The 24,524-nt window shown below is 45.9% G+C and overlaps 1 protein-coding gene across 2 annotated transcripts in view; it reads left to right on the forward strand.

The window, feature by feature from the left end:
• Positions 1 to 24,524, forward strand: part of TMEM132D (transmembrane protein 132D) — a 203,961-nt gene that overhangs the window by 24,375 nt on the left and 155,062 nt on the right. Inside the window, exons 2-3 of one of the 2 annotated variants that reach the window (XM_058851867.1) lie at positions 8,739 to 8,830; positions 21,493 to 22,381. In XM_058851867.1, the coding sequence (XP_058707850.1) occupies positions 21,621 to 22,381 (761 nt within the window). In that variant the 5' untranslated portion in view covers positions 8,739 to 8,830; positions 21,493 to 21,620. The remainder of the gene's footprint in view (positions 1 to 8,738; positions 8,831 to 21,492; positions 22,382 to 24,524) is intronic. The other variant, XM_058851866.1, reaches the window with a different exon arrangement.

The raw sequence follows: 24,524 nt of genomic DNA on the forward strand, positions 1-24,524 counted from the left end.
AGTGTTCCTTTTTTTTTTCTTGTTGTTTTTTTTCCCCCCATGGACTCAAATGAGTTTTACAGGTGGCTGGGATTTCTCCCTAACTTTTATGAATTCTCTGTGTCAGAGCACACACCCAGCCCTGAGACCATTACTGAGTCCCAGCTGGGGTGGGATCCTGGCTGTGCTTTGGTAAATGCCTCAGATCAGAGTGCCTGGGTTCCTGGCAGCAGCTGAGCACAGGGCTGTGCCCTCTGGGGCACACAGCGCTCAGGGACCACGGGGGATGCTGGAGGATAGACTTTGTGAAACTGCAGAAATAACTCTGCACTTCTCAGACTGCAGGCTGTGGGAGACAGGAGAAAGGGAACTCCTGTCTTTGTTTATAGGAATGGCATCCAGCTGCTCTCTGGGAGATGAAGGAAAAACCTTCCCCAAAGACATTTGATTAATCTCTTGTGGTTTTAAGAGTACGTGATACTCTGGAGAGAGTGGAGGTGGCAGTTTGGTTGTGTACTCTGAACCTTCTGACAAAGCAGCATTTCCTAAATGTTGGTGAATAATGCTCCTTTGAGCTTCCTGATATCATGAACCTTCCTTAGCTGCCTTTCCTTCCCAGGGACAAGATAAATGTAAATTCCTCCTAGAGCCCCTCTGTACTTGTAGCAAGTGAGTGTTGCTGTATTGATCACTTAGTCCAAGAACAATGAGAAATTGAGCTCATGACTTTGATTAATACACAACACATCTTTTCTCTTCTCTAGATTAGCATAATCATTACAGGCTGGGAGTGTGTTTGCACTCACAGTATCCTTGGGTAGCGGTCAAGGAATTAATTACACCAAGAGAATTCTTTGCTAAGAATTTTGTAAGTTTGGTTGTTAAAGGAGCTCCAGCTGAGTCTTCACTAAAGCCTGGCCAAGTGTAGATTTATGGATCAGTGACCTGAGCCCTGAAGAATGGTGCTCTTCCCCATTCTGACGTGGATTTCAGCTGTTTAAGGTGGAGGGGGCACGGGAAGCGCAGGAGGGAACAGCCACACTCTGTCCTGCCTCCTGAGAGTCTGTGCCTGGGCAGATCTGCTTCTTCCAAAGCACGTTACAGGAACATCAGGACATGAGGAAACAGCCTCATGCTGTGCCAGGGGAGGTTTAGGTTGGATATGAGGGAAATTTTCATCACCCAAATGTTGTCAAGCTCAGAGCAGGCTGCCCTGTACTTTCATGGTGACATCGGTGTCTCAGCAGTGACAAATACTCCCAGAACACAATAACAGTGAGAGAGGGGAAGCCAGGGATGAGCAAGAAGATACTTCTGAGCTCCTGGCTCTGGGAGGTGAGGAACACCCTGGCCATGGTCACTCACCCTCTTGTGGAGGCCTCGTCACCATCTGCCAGCCGAGAGGATTGACCTCCTGCACTGCACAGAGCCTTGAAGCATAATGCTTTCAGAAAACACGCCATGGAAAGCATGTTTGCTAAGACAGGGAGAAATAACTGTCTGCTTTGCATCTGTAGGCTTCAAACACGGGGAAGTGTCAGATTTTAGGGCTTGAGCAGCATTGAGGTAACGCTGTGATCCTGTGTGTCCCTCCAGCCTGCTGTGCCATCGCTGCAGTCAGTGCCCACCACCCTGGTGTGTCTGCTCTGAGCCTGGCTGGGACCCAGCTCTCCTCTGCTCTGCATCTTGCTGAGAACAGATTGTCCTCCATTGATCATCACTTAGCAGCTACTGACATTCATAGAAACAAATGTGGCACACTCCTCCTTTGCCTTGGAGTCACGGAGGGATGTGGCAAACACTCGCACACACGTTTGTCTTTGTAGAAGTGTTCTGTTTCCATGTGTGTGTTTGTAAGGGAGGAGAAATTCCCTGTGATTCTCCTCTGGGAACTGCAGATCTGTTAGGAGAGGACTGTGAGGCAAAACCACAGCATTTCTTCCTTTCTAGCAAAGGCTGTCATGAATCCCCCCTCTCGAAGCCTAGAAACTGCTGTGCATCGATAGCAGGAGGTGAGGTTCAATGGATTCTGCATTGGAAGGGTTGCTGAGGGAGATTAATCACTCCCATGGCATTTGATGCTTTTGAGAAGTTTGGAGGATTTAGCTATAAACCTCTCATTTATTACAAAAACTTCACATTTCTGTGGTTTTGGAGGAAACCTTGAACGTATTTGAGTCTTTAAGGTTTATGTCTGAAGACAAATAAAAAGAAATCCATAAAATTTCTGTGCAAGTTATTGCAATTACTTCTTTCTGAGACACCAGAAAAACAGACTGAGACTGCAGTTATGAGAAGCATTAACTCTTAATCCTGTAAGTGCAGGCTGAAAGATTAGAACTGCAATTGTTTTGTGTGTTGTTTTTTTCCTTTGGTGATTTGAGTGGAAGGAGAAATTCAAGCAGGGCAATGAAAATCTATGTTGTTTGTTTAAATCCTCATTATTTATATTTTTGCAAAGTTTATTGGAATGATAATATTTACTATAATGCCTTCAGCATCCTTAAATAAGGAGTGTTACAAGAACACAAAGTCAGGTTGTACTGGTTAGTTACTGACTTTATTTCTGGTCTGTGTAGAGAAGAAAACAGGTGAAATATAGCTGCAAACTTGAAATTACAGACATGTATGTATTTCCAGCTCAAGCTCAACTAATAAAGCTTCCCAGTATTTTTAGAATGCTCTGCTGCTGGTAAAGTCAACAAAATCTCTGGAGTCATGCTGGGGACTTGACCCTAATATCTTCCCTTCTGCTGCTTCCCTGAATTGGGGCTTTAGCTGCATTTGGATCGTTCCTCCACGTCTGCTGCAGATCAGAATAAACTGCGTGACTCAAGTGAGCTGGGGGAGAATGGAGACCCACAGCTCTCATATTTCATATAGGTCTGGCACAAATGTGGCTCTCTCCTTCCTCCACAGAGCTTCAGTGGGAGGCCAGCCTGTCTCTGAACAGCAGGCAGTGAATGCCCAAAGCCATTGCAGAAATGGATTTTAGACACAGCCTCCAAGTGCACTGCGTTGCAGTTGCTCAGTTACACTCACTGAAGTTTTCACTTCAGGCTCATTTCTTAATTCCAGTCGTATTTTTTAGCCTTTCTAAATGCAAAAGCATTTTATGACAGAATGGGGAAGATTTATTCTCTTGGTACCCATTTCTTCCAAGGTTATGAAAAAATGATAAAAGTGGAGTTTTCTCTCTTGAGAAAAGAGCTCCTGCACCAGGGCTGATGGATGCTGGCTGGAGATGAGCTCTACAGCATTTTTGCAATAAACCTATTTTGCTCTTGAGTAACTTTATCTGGAAGACAACTTTCTCCAGAGCAAGGCATGGTTGGAGGAGTGATCTCTGAGACAGGAAGGCTGTTCCAGTCCTGCTGTGTTTTTTCTTACTTCATCTGAAGCATTGAGACAATTTACCCAGCCTTCTTCAATGCATGTCGTTATAATCCATGGTTTCTGTGGAGTAAACCTCACCACAAATCTCTGTTCTCCTTTATAAAAAATGCAGTATTGAAGAAGTCTATAGAAGCCCAACACAAAAAGTAATTTTTCCATTTGTTTTCAATGCAAGATACCTCTGACTACTGAAAAACTGTTTTTTCTTTCTTTTTCCTTGAAATTATCCTGCACTCTTAATGGCAGTATGATCACCTTTGGGGAGAACTAGGGCAGGCACAAGTTCTTTATATTAACTGGAACTCAAAATGTTTCCCTTAGTCCCCAAGACTGAGTGCTCCAACATCACCTGGGCGGTGTGAGGAGTGATGAAGGGAAAAGTAGCAAGACATGAACCTGGTTGTACAAACAAAGCTGTGACATTGTGCCTGGAAAACAGGAAGGGAGGGAAGGTGTTCTAGTTTTCTCTGTTTCTCACTGTCCAAATCTGTTTAAATTGCCAAGAAATTAAATTGTTTTCTCCCGACTGGAGTCTGTTTTCCTGGAGATGCTAATGAGAAAATGACCTCCCTGTGTTTATCTGAATCCATCTCGTTTTTTCCCCCATCCTGTTGAGAGGGTGTCTGGCAGCTGGTGGTGGTCAGCCCACCAGAGTCTGCAAGGCTATTTTTGTATTCTGGGGGAGATATCCATCATCCCAGAGCTGGGAGCAGGCTGGGATTTCATCTGCACCAAAGCTCTGCTCCTGTGAAGATCCTGAGCTGCTTTGCACAGGGGTCCTTGAGTGAACCCATGGGATTCTGGTAAAGCAGCAGGACTTGTCCAGAGCTGAATGTTGTCTCTGAGCTTGTGCTCGTCTGGGTAAATATTAACTGTTGTTAGCTCTCCATATATAACACTGCTAATTCAGGCTGAGCTTTGCAAACACACACGAGGCATCTTCTGGAACTTCAGGGAGCTGCGGTTGGAGTGAAACACGCGGGGTTAAAAACGAGAGCAGGAGTTCCGGGAGCACTGGCAAAAGGAAAGGGAGATGCTGAGGAGGAGTCAGAAGAAGAGTGGGAGTTGTGGCTAACAGCCTGTCAGCCCAGATCTGTGTGCAGAGTGGGAACAGCAGGATCAGCCCTCTGCTCTCAGCAGCTACAGAACGTTAGGGGAGAAGCTCTTGGAGAAAAAGGGAGAAATTACAGGGGTGCAAAAGAGTGATGGTGCTTCTGAGTACCAGAGACAAACGGGGATGTGCTCTCCTGTGAGTGCTCAGTGTTAATTTAGCTGTGCAAATGATGCCTGGGGCTTTGGGAAGAACACTTCAGGTACTTGGTTTTTGCTGTTGCTGTCTGGGTGAAGACACATGAAATTTCAGTGTCATTCTGCAGCCTGTTTTCCCTCGTGCTTCCTGGAGGCCATACCTTGGCTTTCCAGAATTTTTTCATTCAATTTATTACTAATCCAGTTGTGATTTCAGCTTTTTAAGTGCTATAAATAAATGCAAAAATATCATCCCTTGTGGAGGGGGAGAATAAAAGGTTCTTTTCATTTTACATGCTTCTTTTTCATTCATTTTTGGATACGTCTCTCTTCTCTGTGTTTCTGGAGCACAGTGATTATGTACATGTCTGCACTGAGGCTGAAATTACTGATTTCTTTTACAGCTTCTCTGCAGTAGGTCCTGCAGACAGTTGGAGCTAATTTGATTGTGTCTTGCTGAGGACTCTCTCCAACGGCAGAGTGAAACGTAAAAGACATGAATGTCATCTGTATTAGGGGTGTAAAACATCCAGCTGGGAATGGGGATGGGAAAGCTGCAGTGAAACAGCTATTATTTATTATGTTAAAATGGAATCTGTGGCCTGGAAGTGACAGCTAACACAGAATCACTCCTCCAGACACCTCCCCATGGGCTGGGCTGGCTCCAGGGCAGATGAAGGGATTGAGGGGCACAGAAAACTCTCCCTGGAAACAGCCTCGGGTCACGAGGGTCAGCAAGGTTTGAGCCTTTCATCAGACAGAGATCTGCCCTAAGCCCCAGGAATCACCACACTCCATTCCTGGTTCATAACAGAGGTGCCTGCTTTGCCTCCAGATCTTAGAATGGATCTAAAACCTGCTGGTTTCAGAGGAAACTGCTCCTGCCACAGCCTCTCAAATGCTTGATGTTAAATGTTGTAATTCTGCAGAGTAATACTGTTGTACAGATCATTTCTGTGTTCTTTACTCCATCCGCTTCCTTAAGGCACTGAGTTTTCTTGTTAATAGTCCTGGTCAGGTGAAATATGGAGGAAATGCTGGATGTGACCCTTAATATTCAGTTCTCCAACGTTTTTATTGGCAAACTGAATTTCTAAAGGCTTGGAGCTACAATATTTTCTATACCTGAAGCAGCAATTTCCCTTCTACTGTATATTAACAGCCACATAGTAACTTTTTTATTCTGTGCTAGGGGATAAAATGACTTGGACATTTTAATAACATCTGGCAAATCATTTTCATTTTTCCTCTTATATGATTAATAATGGTCTAGATAGATATGTAGATATACTCCTTACTTACTGTGTAGGTTCATGCATACATAATGTAATATGGAGATGGGATGGATATAGAAGATAAGCAACAGTATAATGGGTTATAGTCAAAAACTCTAATCTGGGCACTTAAAAAATTTTGACTGAAATATTCTGGGGTTGGAATGTGAGTTGTGACTGTGAGAGTTTCAGTTAATGACAGCACCAGGTCAGCTGAAGCACAGCTCCCAGTGCCATGTCCTGGGCTTTCCTGAACACCCCAGGGCTGGGGACTCCAGTCCTTGACAACCCTTTCACTGGAGGAATTCCTCCTCAGGTCCACCCTGGACCAGTGTGAGGCTTTTGAGACACAGGGCTGGGGCTTACAACAGGTCACTGAATACTCACCTGACCAAGGGGAATTGATGTTTGTGCTCAGTCAGGTCTCTCCTGGGGATTTATACCCATCACATAAATACCCATCAGCAGAGCTGTAAAGCTGTGGTGGTTCAGGTTTGTGCAGTGCTCAGTGCCTCTGTACAGAATGCAGCCTGTTCTATGATGGTGCTGATTTGTCTTGAAAATCTCCTTCAATAGATTTGCCTTACAGCACATTTCAGCATGGGATGATTTCCAGTGGTAATAACAGAATTATTACAGGTTTGTACGTCTGCATTTGGACCTTTTCATTCATTCCTGCTCCCACCTTTGCTCCTGTTTTTCCCAATGGCAACAGAACCTGTTTCACTTAATAGGATTTTTCTTAGTGCATGATTGCATGACTTGAAACTACTTGTGTAGCAGTGGCTGATGGTTTGTCCCTAGACTGGAGCAGTTCAGTAAGGAGTTCTCAGATGCTCCCTCTCCCACTCTCCTCTGACATTTGCATCTTGTTTTCCTCTCTCTTCGTGGTAGCTTTTTCCATAGTTCTTTGTCAAACTGGACCATTGTGATAAAATGGGGATCTCTGCTTCCACGTGGGCAGCAAGAGCAGCTCACAGAATGCTCTCCCCGGCCTGTGAAGGATTGTTTTCCAGTGCCAGTCTGCAAGAACGGCATTCCAAATGTACCCTGAGTCTCTGTTCATCACAGCTCTGCCAAATCCAAGATTAGAAATCAACTTGGTAAATATCAGTGCTTTGTTTTTACTCCTGACTGTGTTCCAAAGGCCAGCTGAGGAGTTCAGACTGTCTGCCTTCCCAGGCAGCCCTTCTCCAGTATTTATTTAGTGAAAGCTGCAGCCTGTACAGAGTAATCCCAGTGCAATATCAACTCGCAAACAATTTTCTAAAGCATCTTTAATGTACAGTGTTACTGTACCCAGAGGTGCAGGGGAGCAGTATTAATGCAGGCATGATAGTTCTGAGTGTTCATATGAGTCCTCCAGGAATAATAAACAGCTTGAAATAACAACCAACAAATTCTCCAGATGCTTTTTATCCATGTGTTGGCAACTGTGTTGATTCCAGATCAATGCAGGGTATTAAGACATTTATATGATTGAGCTAAAAAGCTGCCAGGTTGTACAAGCATTGGGCTCGTAAAAAATAGGAGAGCTGAGTAAAGGCAGTGGTGCTGTGCTGATAAAGTGCAGGAATGGAGCTTCCTGATAACAGAACAGAGAGTGGCACTGGGAAGATGTGGGGTTTCACTCAGCAGGTGTACAGGGAAACTCGAGCTGTGTGTAAATCACTCAATTACCTGACCCCAGTATTTGAATTGGTTGCTTTTATTAAATGAGGCTCCTGGTAGTCAGGCCCCAGCCTCTCCTTAGGCAAAGCCACACAAAGCCTTTATTTCAGGTGGGATCCCAGCAGAGCTCAGAGCTGGGTTTGTCTCTCTGGTTCCTGGAGCAGCAGAGCTCTGGGATTGTGATGGATGGCACAGCTGGGCACCATGGAACATCCAGAGTGCTCCTGTGGCAGGCAGCTGCTGCCTGGGCTGCTGCCATGGCCCAAAATCTGCACAAATCAGCTGCTCTGAAGATGATGAAGGCCTTGGGAGCCCTGAGTAATTGGCTGTGTGGAGATTTGGATCAAACTATCTTTTTTGATTGCATGTGTCAAAACCACATATGGTTGGATAAAATGAAAATACACCCAGTTTTCCTTTGAAGTCATTTGAGAATATGAAATTGCCATGGCAGTGTAAACCCAGAGAAGATGCTGATGCAAATCCCTGTGAAGTGAAATGGGTTCTGTTCAGCTCTTATACCAACTTCTAATGCAAGAAACTTTACTCAGAAATGGTTTTGAAATGTTCCAGGTACTGTTTTCCTGCAGATGGGTCTGTAGCTATGGGGCTTTAGAAGCTGAAAATCTTGGCTTCAGACCATTTGTTTTGGAAAATGGTTGTATTTATTTCTTGGGCAAAACATCATGAAAAACCGCAGGGTTTTTGTTTCTTTCTATTTGTATTTAGTCTTGCATGTATTCCAGAATATTCTGGAAATTCACACAAGTGCTGTCAGGTGTTTGAATTTCCTGTGTTTTGCTTCAAGGACTGTTTTGTTATCTATTCCACTTTTTAAAAAGTTTGTCAGCAAGTTAGGAGATCTAAAAGTATTTCTTTGATTTTATTGACCTAATTTCATTTTTAATTGCTTTTTCAGTTGATATCCAAATGAGGTAATATTCATCAAATAGACAGAAAAACAAGCAAAAGAATAGAGACTCTACTTTTTGGCTTTTATGCTCAACTCATGATCAGTATAAAATATTTTAAAAGTGGATATTAACTTCTTCAGAACTCCCAGGCTTTCATGTCGTGTCAAACCATTTCTTCACAGAAATGCATTGCACAGCTTTAGCTGGATACTGCACAAAGAAAACCTTTCTAAACATCATCACCTTTATGTCCCAGGGCTTATTTCTGCAGCCTTATTCCTGTGACAGATTTACTCACATGAGAAATCTCATTGGCTTAAATGGAATCCTGTCAGGAGTAACAACTGGGTGAGTAAACTAGTGATTAGTTTTATCCCTTCTTTTGAAAACTGTATTAGAATTCTTCCCTCTTAAACACCTTCCCAGTGTCTCTCGCATCTTTCAAGTTACAGAGCACTACATAAAATTCATTACAACTCAATTATAAGGCTCATTAGGTAGGTAGTGGCATTTTGCCTATCTTACCAAGTTGTGAAACACTCATTTATTATCCATGGTATTGTTAGAATCAGAATGGAACAAGGAAACCAAACATAACATAAAAGATGGTTCAGAGCATAAAACCATGGATCTTTGCCAAGGAAAGGTTTTATGTAACCTGCTTTGAAATCTCCCTGCAGGACGTTCATGGCTGGAGCACCAGGGAGAGCTGTCCTTTGGAGGTGATAATGAACTCCCAGCACCTTTGACAGTGCCACTGCATGCTGGCTTGTGCTGCCTTTTGTCCTTTTCATCTCCTCAATTTATCCAGCAGGTAGAAAGTATATTTATCTACCTGTACACCTTTAAATATGATCCAGCTCTTGCTTTCTGTGTTAATTGGCCCTGGTTTCCACGGCAGAGTGCTAGCAACAGCAGAATCTGTGACAGGGACTCCAAGTGCCTCAGCACCACACACAGCCAGCAGAGTAATTTGTCCTGTTTCAAGCAGCCAGGGACAGTGTCCCCAGCCAGGCTGGCATTTCCCAGCATCCAGGAGCTTCTTTACTCACTGACTCCTTAATGCCAGGGGCTGCTGATGGTTTTCAGCACTGAATCTACTCTGCAAGGATGCTTCCAGGTCTGAGCTTCAACAGCCACGTTGGCTTCTGGATTGAGGTGTTCCTGTCTAGAAGTGGGTATTTCTCTCTGGTCTGTGGCTGCATGTGCTTGGGAACGTTCTGTGTGGTAGCACTGTGCAGATTTGTGCAGCTGACACGGACCCTGGCTTCCCCTGGGGTGCCCATTTCATTGTGGTGTCACAGAATGGAATGGTTTGGGTTGGAAGGGAGCTTAAAGATCACCCAGTTCAGGGAACCTTCCACTAGACAGGCTGCTCAGAGCCCCATCCAACCTGCCCTTGGTATCCCTTTGTAACCAGAAGAAACCTCACTTAAAGCTTTTTCTTTATCCTGGTGTTTCTTGAGTCAGGTTGGCCTGAATCCCACCCTTTAATCCAATGAAATTCTGTCATTTTATATCTCCCTGTTATTTATTGAGTCCTCACATCAGGAAGTGGGAACTCCTTCAGGCTGTACCTCCTTTACACAGAGACTGTGTCTCAGTTTGTATTGTTTGTATCTTGATGAGTGTTCCTATCATAAAACAGCAGATGGGAAGTGACAGCTTTGAAGTGTTCAGGAGCAGGCACATCCCCAGTGATGATGGAAGGCCTCCTGAGAAATGAATCAGAGAGCCCTGACTGCTGCTCCTGTTCCAAGGTGAAAGCCATGCTGAGCTCCTCACAGAGGATTTTGTGTTGATTGCCCGTGACACGTGTGCCCCTGGGGCTGGCTGAGGACACACTTCATCCCCTTGCTCCCAGTGGAAAGGTTCCCAGTGCCCACAGGAGAGCAAAATGCCACTGAACTGTGAGGAAACCAGAGGAGACTGGTCCTTTCCTTCTCAAGCAGCATCTCCTCCCAAAGCAGGGCTCTGGGAGTTCCCTCTCCTGGTACGGTGCTCACAGTCTGATTCCAGTTCAAGTCTGTCCTTCCAGCCTCAGGGATGTGTGTGCTCAGCTCCAGCACAGCACAGCCTGGCATTCCCAGCCATTCCCAGCCATTCCCAGCAATTCCCAGCCATTCCCAGCCATTCCCAGCCATTCCCAGCCATTCCCAGCCATTCCCAGTCATTCCCAGGCTTTCCCAGCCATTCCCAGCCATTCCCAGGCTTTCCCAGCCATTCCCAGCCATTCCCAGCCATTCCCAGGCTTTGCTCATTCCCAGCCATTCCCAGCCATTCCCAGCCATTCCCAGCCATTCCCAGGCTTTCCCAGCCATTCCCAGCCATTCCCAGGCTTTCCCAGCCATTCCCAGGCTTTCCCAGCCATTCCCAGCCATTCCCAGCCATTCCCAGCCATTCCCAGGCTTTCCCAGCCATTCCCAGCCATTCCCAGCCATTCCCAGCCATTCCCAGGCTTTCCCAGCCATTCCCAGCCATTCCCAGGCTTTCCCAGCCATTCCCAGCCATTCCCAGCCATTCCCAGCCATTCCCAGCCATTCCCAGCCCATTCCCAGCCATTCCCAGCCATTCCCAGGCTTTCCCAGCCATTCCCAGCCATTCCCAGCCCATTTCCAACCATTCCCAGCCATTCCCAGCCCATTCCCAGCCATTCCCAGCCATTCCCAGCCCATTCCCAACCATTCCCAGCCATTCCCAGCCATTCCCAGGCTTTCCCAGCCATTCCCAGCCATTCCCAGCCATTCCCAGCCATTCCCAGCCATTCCCAGCCATTCCCAGTCTTTCCCAGCCATTCCCAGCCATTCCCAGCCATTCCCAGGCTTTCCCAGCCATTCCCAACCATTCCCAGTCTTTCCCAGCCATTCCCAGCCATTCCCAGGCTTTCCCAGCCATTCCCAACCATTCCCAGCCATTCCCAGGCTTTCCCAGCCATTCCCAGGCTTTCCCAGCCATTCCCAGCCTTTCCCAGCCATTCCCAGCCATTCCCAGTCTTTCCCAGCCATTCCCAGCCATTCCCAGCCATTCCCAGAGCCATTCCCAGGCTTTCCCAGCCATTCCCAGCCATTCCCAGCCATTCCCAGGCTTTGCTCATTCCCAGCCATTCCCAGGCTTTCCCAGCCATTCCCAGCCTTTCCCAGCCATTCCCAGTCTTTGCTCTCTGCCCTGCCCCGCTGCCAGCCCCAGATGAGCAGTGTGGTGTTTGTCCTTTGCTCGCTCCTCAGGCCAGGCCATGAATGTCCTGGCAGTGTCTGTGTCCCCTGCCCTGCTCAGACACAGAGCCAGAGAATTGGATCTGTGCACTGAGAGGGTGAGAACGGCAGCCAGGGTTTGCCCAAGTGGGCAGGGCAGCTGCTGGAGTTACTCACCAGTTACACACCGCAGATCCTCCTGCAGCAGGGCTTTGAACATGGCTTTTGATGTTTAAACTGGAGCCCTAGTCCCACAAATCTCAGATTAAGTGAAGTCTTTTACAATGTCTTTTCTTACATGATCACTTCTTTGCTTCCTATTTGAGAAGATAATGGACTCTGTAAATTCTGCTATAAGAGCACCTGTGTCAGTGAGAAACCATGCCCCAGAAAATGAAATTCTTCTGCTGTGTTAAGTGCTTGGGTTCCAAGCTAAAGAAACCTTCTGAATAAAAGCTACTCAGTGCACAGTTTCTCTATTAGCAAAGTGCTGTATACACTAAATTATATTGTGTGGCTGCCTCCAGTTTAGATAAGCACATAAATGAGATGTGCTGAATCTACTCTTTTCACAGGCAGCAGTTCAAACTGGGTGTTGCACTGCAGCTGAAACTGTAAAATGGACATTATTCATATGAATGGGAGTAGTTACCAGTTAATGCTCACACCTTGATCAGGAAAGTGGCTCTGTGAGAAAAGTCAAAATTCCAGCAGCCTCCTGAAATTTCTGGCTGAATTGAGTGATGCAAAGTTTTGAGAAAAGTATTAAAATAATACAAGGAGAACATTTATTATCCTTTCACCTAAGTGTAACACATTTACCTCCTTTAGCTCTCCTCATTTCAGTGTTACTGGCAGACAGAAAGGTGTGCTCTGCATCACTGAGTGCTGCTCTGCCTGTCCCAGGATCATTTGCACACCGGTGCCAGTGAGCACCGAGCTGTTGGTGTGGCTGGAAGTGACCTCTGTCCTGGCTTAGCCCTCACACAGCCTGATGGACACAGGATAAGAGCTTTACTTAAACCTGCCATGGAACCACCATCAGCTGCTTGAGCTGCACCATAAAGACTGGAAATCTTTGGTACTTGGGGCAGTGATGTGAACTGAGCCAGATTTTGGTCAACAGGCACTAGCCACAAGACAAAGTCCTTACGGTTTGTAGTTTGATTTGGCTCTTGGTCTTCAGACATTGCTTTCTTTTACTTCACTGACTTCATATGAATGGAAAACACTAACGCCAGGAGACCATCCTAGATACAGCTGCAGCAGAGAGTGGATGTATATTGTTTAGGTGTTTGTTTCTGGATCTTGACTGTGCTTGGCCATAGTTAAAGGTTTGAGATTTTAAAACAAAGCAGATTTGGTTTTAGATTAAATTTCTTAGATTCTCTTGAGATGCTACGATCAAACATGGACAATCCTAGAAGAGTTCCTTTGTTTGGAGCTGCACTTTAATCAGAACAAATTAAAAAGTAGTTTAAGATGCAGAGGAATGGATTCTGAGTGTGACCATGGAGTCCTGTCAGCTCCAACGTTCTGCTTGCCTGATTTTGAGCTTCCCTTGTGCCAACTAAGCCTTAGTTTAGTGGATTCACTCTTGGCTTTCTTGGATTAATTTAACCACAGCCAAGCTGTGTGGCTCTGAAATCTCTTGTTACTGAAATCCCAGGCAGGACATGGAGCCTCAAAAGGTGTATAATTAAAGGAATTGTGCTTTACTTTACTTTCAACACTGTTCTAACAAAAAGCAGATTTGCTGTTCATGTAGGTAAGACAGAATTATGGCAACAGGCTTGGATTTCTTTGTCTTGCATCTGCCCTGATGGAGCTGAGCACCTTCCCAGTCCATAGCAGAGCTTCAGCTAACACCAAATGGATCACTCACTATTGTCAGACTGATCTCATGAAATCACAGAGACAGCTGAAAATCCTAATTAGTCTAGCACTTAGTTTGGGATTTAGCAAGCTACAGCTGAATCCAATCTTCAAAGGGCTTATTCTCTTCAAATGCTTGGAGAGTTGTTACTTCATCCTGAGCTACTGCTCATGGAGTCAAATACTTCCTCTGGTGCTCTTCCTCTCACCAAGTTTATGAGATGTTTTAGTCTTTGCTTCTTTCTTTCCCCCCCTTAAGGAACTTTTCCTGCTCAGGTCTCAATCAGCCTGCACACCAATTAAGCTAATTGGCAACACATTTGAAACTCCCTAATTACAGCTGCAAAATTTTCAGAGAACAACCTTTTTTGCAATTTTTCCTTCAATCAAAACGTAAAGCAATAAACCCCCTGCAACTCTTAACTCTTCCCTGATAAGACTTAAAATACTTCCAGAAGAGCTTGGTCAGGTGAGTCCTGGACCTTGTGGCTGCTCAGGGCTGGAGGAGGAGGAACTGGCAGTGAATTTCCTCTGAGGAAATGTCCCCATGAGGACAGGCAGGGGTGTTTGGAGGGCACATGAGAGCAGAGCAGCTGTGCAGGCTCCCCCAAACTGCTCCAACTGCCAACACCTGTGGGCTTGGGCTGCCCCAATCAGCCAAAGCATCCCCAGCTGAGCCAAAGCATCCTCAGCTGAGCCAAAGCATCCCCAGCTGAGCCAAAACATCCCCAGCTGAACCAAAGCATCCTCAGCTGAGCCAAAGCATCCCCAGCTGAGCCTTGTGATGAATCACAGAGCTCCTCCCTCACCATTATCCCTCACCCCCTGTGCCGGGACAGCTTTGAGAGGACAGCGTGAGGCACAAATGGTGAGGATCCTGCTTTTACAGAAAGTAAGTGGTTTGGGGTTTTGTTTTGTTTTGTTTTTTCCCTTTGGTTGTGTTTTAGTGGAGGAGAATTCCCTCTGTCTGAATTGAGATGTTATTAGTGACTGATGATATCTCACTTGCTGTTACAAAAAAGGCCAAGTTACTTTGGCCTGTAAGTGGGGCTGATTTCATCTTTTGCTGGACTTTTTGATCCAAGCAGGGGAAGAAGGTGCATCTTCTCTTTTAGTTTTGCGTTTCCTGTGGATTGTTGGTTTTATCCATTACCCCTTTCCATCCTGCATTATTTCTACCGAGCTGCTGTGCCCTGTTTGCAGTCTCCAGAGCAGTTCCCAGGCTGCTCACAAAGGAGTGATTTGTTGCCTTGAGCCTCGTGGCTGAAGGGAGTGACGCTTAAGTAGGGATGGCACATAGAGGGCAAGACAATGACTCGTGGCACTGGTGAAATGTCAGCCTGTGACCTTTAAACAGGCTGAAAGGAGCTGGGGGCACGAGCCCTAAAGGGTGTTCTGTCCAGGCACAGGTGGGGCTGGGAGAATGGTGATGTTCTTCTACAGCCTGGGAATTGCCTGTTCCTGAGGGCACAGCACAGCTCCAGCCAGCACCAAATGGATGTTGGCTGATTTGGGGCTGGGAGAAAGGTGATGTTCTGTAGTCTGGGGAATTGTCTGTTCCTGAGGGCACAGCACAGCTCCAGCCAGCACCAAATGGATGTTGGCTGATTTGGGGCTGGGAGAAAGGTGATGTTCTGTAGTCTGGGGAATTGCCTGTTCCTGAAGGCACAGCCAGCACCAAATGGATGTTGGCTGATTTGGGGCTGGGAGAACAGGAATGTTCCAGCCTTTTAATTACCTGTTCCTAAGCACAGACCCCACCGTGCTCCAAGCAAACACTTCACATTTTGGTCAAGCAGGAGAGCAGCCACCCTCTCTCAGTACCAAATCCGTGCAGATGGACAGATCTGAGATTCCTGTTTCCCCTGGCAGGGAAGGGATTTGTTTCACACCAGGTGCCCACACGGAGCAGGAAGGAGGCAGAGCTGTGGGGCACGGGGTGCTGTGGGCACAGGGTGCTCTGGCACAGCCTCAGCTCTGCTCCAGGGTGAACCACAGAACCAGGTGGGAGCAGATTTTTGGGTGACTCAGCGAGCAGCAGGCAGGAAAGGCTGATAAAAGCACAGGAGGTGTTAAACCCTGACTCCTCCATGTTCGGTAGAGGCAGCAGCATTGAGATGAGCACAGACCCCATGCCCTGGAGGATGTGAGCCCCTGGCCCTGGTGAGCACACAGTGCTCGTGCTGTTCCTCCTGGGGCACTGTGTGTGCCTCACCTGATGAGCCTTCTCCTTCTTTCTCCTTCCTTCTCCTTGGAAAGCTCTTCCTGTGCCTTGTGATGGGGCTCTTCACCTGCTACAGGTGTTTCCTCCCAATGGATTGGCTCTGTCCTCCCTCTCCAGGTGGAATAGTCAGGTACCAAGCCTGGTTCCCAAGTGTGGTGTTCCTCACTTTCACCCACTGTGGCATCAGCAGTGCTCCTGCTATTTGTACAGTTTAAAGCGCTCAAGTCTTAAATTTTATATGTGGCACCTCTGTGAACCATATGCAATTTGGCAGAACACTTTTAATATGTCATTTTAATGCTTTTGCTTTCCTTCATTTTCAGTGGTTTGTCTTGGTTGATTTACTCCTGGATGTTTCCTGAAGTGCCAGGCAGTAAATGTCTGTACATTCTGTGATTTGTTCCATCGAGTCAAACCATTTTTCAGGGATGGGGAAAGGGGCTGAAGCACTTGCAGACTGTGTGCATGGATATGTAAAGAAGCTTATCTTAATTTGTAAAACAAGAGATAGTAATGTAAATTAGATTAAGTAATCAGTACTTTTCTGTTTGGTCTTAATTATATATTTGTTGTCTTCTAAATACAGGTTTAATCCTTGTCTTTGTTATGTAATAAAACAACAGTTGGTAGTGATTTGTGGATTATCATAACTAGGCATAGAAATACTTGCTGAACTGTTTATTCTATTTATGCAGTGATTTGATTTTATCCAGCTAGGACAAATGAGAGGTGGCTGCTATGTTCAGGAGCAGCCATTCACAGGGAAGCAGTGTCAAGCTTTAAAGGAACTGCCTTTATTATTAATTATTATGAATGTACTAAATTAATAAAATAAAAATTCCAGGAGCTCTTACACATGCCAGTGTAGCAGAAAGGTTGTGGATTGATATGGAGATGCAGAATAGTTTTCCTGAGAAAGTTATTTTCAAAAAGTAAGATGGAACTTGAGAATAAAGTTTGGAGGCTTTAAATTTTTTCTTTTAAATTTTTAAGGGGTAACATTATCTTTTCCTATGGTTTTATTAGGTTTTTTTTTCCTTTCCTATGGTTTTATTAGGGTTTTTTTTCCCTTTCCTATGGTTTTATTAGTTTTTTTTTTTCCTTTCCTATGGTTTTATTAGGGTTTTTTCCTTTCCTTTTGAGGTGCTGGGGTGCTGAAAGGTGTTTCACTTTGGATTGACCTGAGAGAACTGTTTTTAGGTTGTGATTAGTTCAGCTTGGCAGCTGACAAATCAGTTCCTCACACAGACTTAGAGCAGAACATAGGAAAGTGCAGCAGCAGCTGTGTGAATGAACCCTGCTGAACAAAATGCAGGTTCCAGGGGGAGCTGGGATGGGGTGATGCCTTCCTGCTGGGCTGCTCTTGGACACAGATCCCACCATCCACCCTGCTCCAACTGCTCCTCATTCTGGAGACACAATTCAATTAGAGAGCTTCAGCTTTCATCTGTTAATTCACAAGCATCAATTCCACAACTGCAGGATCAGTCTGGTGCAGACTCAGTGCATACAAAACACCTTCACGTGTTTGCTTGCAGCAGGATTTGCACTCAGCTGCACACAGACAGTGACAGGAACTGTTCCAGATGTGCCCATGGATTCACACAGGCACGTGGTGATCCAGTGGTGAGGAGAATGGGCTGGGATGTGCAGAGATGCAGCCTGTAAGGGCTGGCTGTGACAGGGATCTCTGTAAGTGTGAACACCTGCCTGCCAGAAAGCGTATCTGTAATTCTTTAAATGTACAGGAATTGTTTCTGAGTGTCCCATTGTGCGTTTTTCACCACTGCTTCTGAATTCCTGATATTCCTGGCAAGTATCTCAGCTTTCTAATTTTGTGGGGTTTTTTTTGTTTTGTTTGTGTGGTTTTTTTGTTCTTGAAATCTTTGAGTTTTTCATTTATTGCTTCCTGTGCAAGCAGAGCCATTAGTGGGGGGAGGCAGAAATGGATTCCCAGAGTGTTGCTGCTGAAAGCCTCGAGTGCTTCAGTCTGTTGGACACAGCAGCTCTCACCTCACAGTACTTTTGCTGTTGGAGTTGTTGAGCTTGAAGTGGATCTCTCCTGTCCTGGTGCTTCTCGCAGTTTCATTGTTTGATGTTGATGAAATCAGTGTCCCAGGATTGCAGGAGGCACTGTGGGGAGTGAGGAGAGCTCTGCTGGAGCAGGGACAGGGAGGGATGATGATGGCTCTCAGCTGGAACCTTCCCCCAGATCACCTGCAGCTGATGGGCTGCCACAGCCCTGTGCCTGCCAGGATCACTTCCTCTCTCCCCTATCTAGGGTGGCTGTGACTTGGGTTTATTTATTGCCTTTTTTTTTTTTTTTTCCTTTTTCTGATTTTTCTCCCTGTAAACTTTGTGGTGCCCATCACTGCTTTGCCCTTTCATGTTCAGGCTGACATCATTTTGTGAAACAGTGTCATATCCTTTTATCTAAATACTTTTCTCTGTAATTATTACTTTGCTGCCTTTTCAGGTGGGAGCTTGCCTTTGTTATATGATCTTTCTCTGATCATTTTTGTATCACTTGATAATACAAAGGTGTATGTGTTCCTCTGAGGCCTTTTTATTTAAATGATTTCTTTATCTGTCTGTCAGTGTGAATAATAAAACAGTTTCAGGATTGTTCATCTCTCTCCTAATGAATGATCAGGTGTCATCTATTCTAACATCAATGATTAATTTACAAAAGTTTCTTCAAACTTCAGTAAAATGCAATATTAAAAGCAAATATTGTGTCATCAGAGCTGAGTGCTGTTGTCAGAGAGACTCGATGTGCCTGTTGATCAGGCCCTGGAGGCAGCAGGAGCTGCTGGGACCCCGAGCTGGGCAGGGGAGGGGCAGGAGGAGATGCTGAGCTCCCCGAGCCTGGGAACGGGGTCTGTGTGTCAGGATCCTGCTCTCTCTGCACACGTGGACATCCTTTGGTGCTGAGACTCAACTTCCACAGTTAGCCAGGGAGTTCCTGATGGTCAGGCTCGTGAAAAGGATGGATTTGTTTGTATTTATTGCCCTGCTTTGGAAGCATCCGAGTGGCTCATGCCAAGCCTTGGGGTCGTTCCTGTGCTGGGGCAGAGCTCCCTTTGCAGAAACCCCTGTGAATGTTGGTGTCAGTGGCTCAGGTGTGCTTTGTTGTGATGCTTCCCCTTGCAAAGGCCTCTCTTTAAACACCTCAGTAACTGCCTTGTCTTGTGAGTTTCATGAAGCTGAAGCACTTGGCTCAGAGCATTTCCTCTTTGCCTGACTCAACACTTACAAATTCCTGGTTTCTCACTGCAGTGGTGATGATGCTTGATAGCTTCCACAAAAAGAATGGTTTGGAAATGTGCAGTCCTTTTAGAAGTGATGGTACAGGTGATTTGTTGGCATCTCTCAAGTTTAATTTGCTTTATTCAGCATCTGCTGTTAAGTGTGTTGCAGTCTGTAAAATATTCCAGCTTGTTTAAAATTCTCGTACAGGAAATGAGGAGTCACCTTTTCACCCAGAAGCTTTTCAGTGTGGTCTGCAGCCTTGATGTCCAAACCCTCTTTCCCTGACTTTCTAACAAGGTCTGCAGAGATGTGGGACTGCAATGAGAGTTGTAATAACTGGGGGAAGAGGGAGAAGTTGGCAGGTTGGGAACAGCATCGCTCTTGGAGAAGAATGATAATTTCCCAAGGATGAAACGGTCACAGGGAACATTATAAAGTGAAGCAGGCAGAGCGGTCTGAAATGCTAATGAGGAGAGGACTTAAAAAGAAATTGGTGATTTTGGGCCTTGAAGCCATTTCTCTTTTTAATTTGTTACAGATAAATGCATGACTCTTGGGTGGCAGGGTTCTGTTTTGCTTTCCTCTTTGTGACACATCGATTTGGCTTTATCACTGCTCTCTGGGTACTTGCCCTTTAGAATGCTGTTGGTTACCAAAAGCAAAGGGGTTTTTTTGGAAACTGTTCTTTAATGGTGTGACAGCACAGGGGGAAGCTCAGGGTTCCTGCTGCAGATAGGCTGGAGTCTTGAATTTCTGATTATGCTGATTTTCCTCTTCCAAGCAAGTGGGTGAAGATTGGAGCACTGATTTCCCATCAGTGTGAGCAGTGACAATTGACAGTGATCAGTTGCTGCTTCAGCAAGCTGGTGTTGCACAGCTGAGTGGGGAATCCTGTGCCCACTGGAGACTGGACTTTCTTCCCAGTCTCTTTCATTCTGAGATGGCCACACTTAGCTAGGGTGAGTTTGTTTTGGTTTGCTGCTGGCTTTTAGGTGATTCTGTGGATTAGCTTCTTTTAAGAAGCCAGATACTTTTGCTTTTACATCTAGAAAGTCTTTTGCTCTTTTTTTTTTAAACTTCAGTTTATTGTTTTGCATTGTGCCAGGGCCTGGAGGCCCTAACCCAGATCACAGCTTTGGGATTTTAAGTGCTGCTCCTACATAAATAGCGGGATAAGTCTGTTATGTTTGCAGCCTACAGACAAAAAGGAAGGGGAAAGAAACAGTAGTACCCTTTATTTTCTGGACACAGAAGTACAGCACAGGAAAAATGTCTGAGGTTGGACAGAGTGGATTGCAGCACCTAAATGGAAGATTCATGGTTGGGAGTAACTGGATCACAGTACTCATGAGCAAATAAATATTTAGGTCAGATGCTGAACAAAAAAATAAAGACTATTAAAGCATTTGTGAATTAGAGCTTGAGAAACTGGGTTGTCTTTGAAAGCCATCTGTGGTAAGCCTTTGTCCCCCTTCTGCATAAGGGTAAGGATTTGAATTTGCTGTGGGGGGAAAAAAGGTAATTTATTTCATAATTAGGGTAGAAGATGTCAGCACAAAGGCCAGCTGTTCAAACAGGAAAGGTGAATACTGTATTTACATCTGTATTTTTTAAGTTTCTGTATTTGTTCTTTGGGCCTGCCAGTTCCTAGAAAGGATGCAGAGCTTGTTCTGAGGCTGACAGCCTGCCTCAGGTAATTGCTGGCTGGCACAGTTAAAATAGGTGCCCTGCAGTGGGAGAGGCTCAGTGGAAATGTTCTGTGTGTGCAGTGATGTACAGCCTCCAGATAATGCAGCTGCATCAGGGCACAGTGGAGGGTTATGCAGCAATGAATCCTGATTTACAGAAATAAACCTCTATTGGTGGGTAAAATGAAATAGAAAGGGCTGTAAATTGGATGCAAATACAGCTCCTTTTGAAATCCTCACCAGAGTGATGTAAAGGAGCTCATGTGTAAGTGGCTATTGTGCTAAATATTTTTAAAGTGAAATTCAGCCTTGTGCAGGAAACCATTTAGAGTCCATGTACTGCCTGAGAGTGCTGAGAAGGTTGGAGTGAACTCTGGGTGCTCCATTTGCAGATCTGCTGTAAAATCATTGCCTTGGATCCCTGCACAGGTGGAGCTTGCTGTAATGGTCAGAGTGCTGAGATGTGTGGGTGCTGACTGGGTCACTTTGGCTCTGATGATAAATGTTTATTGCAAGGGGAGAAGTGACCTTTGGCATGTGTAAACCTGCACAAGCTGCTTCTTTTAATCTGCCTGTCATGCAGAATGTATCATAAAGTGTTGTTTTCCAAGCTGATGAGATAAATCATCATCTGCCCAGGCCACCTCTGCACGGATTGATGAGGTTTGCTGCCACTAATCCCAGCTGCAGCACTACTGAGCCCCTCAGTAAAGTCAGAGAGGTTATATCACTGCATGACTTGAAGATCTGATCTTTGAAACTCTCCTTTCCTTCCAACAGTGACTGAGAGTCGAGGGATCCTGGAGAGCATTCAGAGGTTTTCTTTGCTGCCCACCTACCTGCCCGTCACCTATCGCATCCACAATGCAGATATTTCCTTCTTTCTCAAGGAAGCCAACCAGGACATCATGAGGAACTCCAGCTTGCAGTCCCGGGTGGAATCCTTTCTGATCTACAAATCCAAGAGTCCCCCCGTGTTGAACGCCAGCTATGGACCCTTTTCCATTGAACAAGCAGTGCCCCAGGACTTAATGCTGTCTTCAAATCCCTTTGGGTCTACGAACAAGTTCTCCTTTGACTGGAAGCTCAAGGCCTTCATCATGAGCACCAAGATCTACCTGAGCAAGCCCAGGGTGCAGGTGCTGTTCTACATCGTGGGCAGGGACTGGGACGAGTACAGCCCCGCGGAGCGGCTGCCCTGCCTGCGCGTCTTCGCCTTCCGCGAGACGCGCGAGGTGCGCGGCAGCTGCCGGCTCAAGGGGGACCTGGGGCTGTGCGTGGCACAGCTGGAGCTGCTGCCCAGCTGGTTCAGCCCCCCCAGCGTGCTCACGGGCCGCAAGAAGCAGATGGACAGGTCTGAGGGGAGCCCCGTGGAGCTTTACTACTCCATCCAAGCAGGAGATGAGAGAGGGGAGTGCGCCAAGGAGGACGTCAGGAAAAGTAACGGGATCCGGTCAGGGCGCAATGACATCGATGAGTCGGGACCTCCCCTGCAGAGGATTGGAAGTGTTTTCCTTTACCAGACACATGCTGCCCCTTCTTTAACTGAAATGAGATTGGATAGTAATGTTGTCATCCAGTATGCACCAAAGACAGTCAAACAAGGGGACATTCTGACTTTCCTTGTATCTGTTGCTAAAAACTCCACAGAAGATCAGTTCACGCTGAGGTAAGGCTGCTTTTCTTTCTTTGGTACCTTACTTCTTGCTTCTCTGCTCTGGGAAGTCGCTTTCTCTGTGTAAACTGCCTTAACAGCCCATCAATTGCTGCTCTCCAAAACTTGTATTGCTTGGTTGACTCGCCGCTTCTCGTGGTGTTCAGTGTGATACTGCACGAATTGGCTGAGATGTGGTCTCTTGGATCCAGAGAGGCCTTTTCCTCAAGTTGTCCTTTGAGGAATGCTTACAAAAATTGAAATGGTAGAGCTGGGACATATCTATGTACTAGGAGGAGATAACATCTAAATTCTTGAGAGCTGGGGTTTGCAGTTCTCCTAATCTCTCACTGGACTCATGTTGAGATTAATGAAGCTTAAATCCGCGGAGTTATTTACAGGAAATGAGCAAGAATGGGCATTTAAGAGGATTCACGTGTTCCAGCATCTCTCCCCAGCTTGCTGTGAGCCTGGCTCTGTGTTACAGGATGTTTGAGGTTCCCAAGTATTATTGATCCACCAAAACAACTTCTGAAAGTGAGGATCTGCCCGAGGGGGTGGTGGTTGGTGTCTGAATGTGACATCGGGTGCCTCATTCTGTCCAAGCACTCAGGTGTCCCTGGGCACTCCCTGTAAGCACCAGGACAGTGCAAGGCAGAGCAGCAGGGGCACAGGGCAGGTGTGTGGTGCCTGCCAGGACCTGTCCAGCTGTCTGTCTGTCTGTCACCCGTGTCCCAGCACTGTGTGAGGGTTGTGTGGCTGAGGAGTGCAAATCTGTGTCTGCAGAGATCGTTCCAGTTCTTCTCCCTTCTCAGGGACTCGTTCCTCAGCCCCCTGAGCTGAGGGTCAGTGTCACACTGGCTGCTGGGGTGAGGCTGGTTTGTCTCAGGTTTGTCCTGGAGCTGGGGGGTGTTGCCAGAGCTGCCAGAAGGTTCCTCTGGAAGAGCAGGTGCATGGCAGGAGGGAGCAGTGACCTCCCTGCTCGTACCAATGGCACAGGCTGGCAGCTGGGCTGGGCACTGGAGGGCTCTGGAGCTGCCAGCCAGGCAGTCACAGCCTGCTGGGCTGGAGATGAGGCTCCTCTCGTGGTTACACATCTCCCCTTCCAGGGCACAAATGGGTGAGGCTGGAAGTGGAACATCCAGGAGCTCACATCTGCCCTGGAGGAAGGAGTAACTCACATTTGGCACCACTGGCCTCAGCAGGAACAGCTCAACACAGGAATGTGTTTTCCCCTCCCCTTCTCCCAGGGAGATCTGTGGGGAAATGGTTTGCCCTAAAATCAGGACATTTTCCCTTTGCAGGTGTGTGATGTATAAACTGAATTACCACAGCCTTTGGTTGCTGACTCAAGGGCAATTATTTCTTTTTCACCTGGTGGAGGACGAACACCTCTCCTCACCATATCTGTTCCTCATCTTCTGAGTCAATCTAACATTTCAATTGTTTTTTGAGTGCTGATTTCAAGCCAGACAATCCAAGTTCCTCATAGCAAGTGTTCAGGGATGTCTTTATTCTCTGAACTAATAACTTTAAAGGGATCACATCAGCAGACATGGAAACTTCTGCTACATTTGAAAATAGGTTTAACTGTAAGCATTAAAAACAATTAATTAAGGTAAAAAAGGTTTATTGTTTTTACTCTGTAGAGTCTTAGAAATCTCACTTCAAAGCATCTCTGTTTCCATGAGCTGTAATCCATTAAAAGTGGAGCTGGTTACAACCATGATAATTATGTTACATATAGGTTTATAAAATTTTCAAAAACCTTGCTTTGTTTAAATTAGGATGAAAACTCAGCACCTGAACTTGTAAAGGAATGCTTCTAAAATGAATTTTCTGGAACAAAAAGGAAAAGATGCGTTTGAATTGTAGCTTTTTATTCGGAGATCTAAAGTATCATAAAACAAAAAATAAGCTAAAAATAGGAAGCGAATATCAGCTCAAAATGAAAAGTATGGCATTCTTGTCTTAAAAACAGCACCTGGGTGTTACCTTTAAAAAAAACAAACTTTGGTAAGAGCTTGCTGTTGCTTTCCTGAGCTTTGATTTCTCTTGCCGTGTTTTTGTGAGAGTGCCTGGCGTTGGGGCTGGGAGCTGCTGTGGTGCCAGGGCAGTTGTGACACGTTTTGTGTCCTTGTGGGGAGCCAGCCCTCTC

This window comes from Poecile atricapillus, chromosome 16 (assembly GCF_030490865.1).
Source record: "Poecile atricapillus isolate bPoeAtr1 chromosome 16, bPoeAtr1.hap1, whole genome shotgun sequence".
Taxonomy (NCBI): Eukaryota; Metazoa; Chordata; class Aves; order Passeriformes; family Paridae; genus Poecile; species Poecile atricapillus.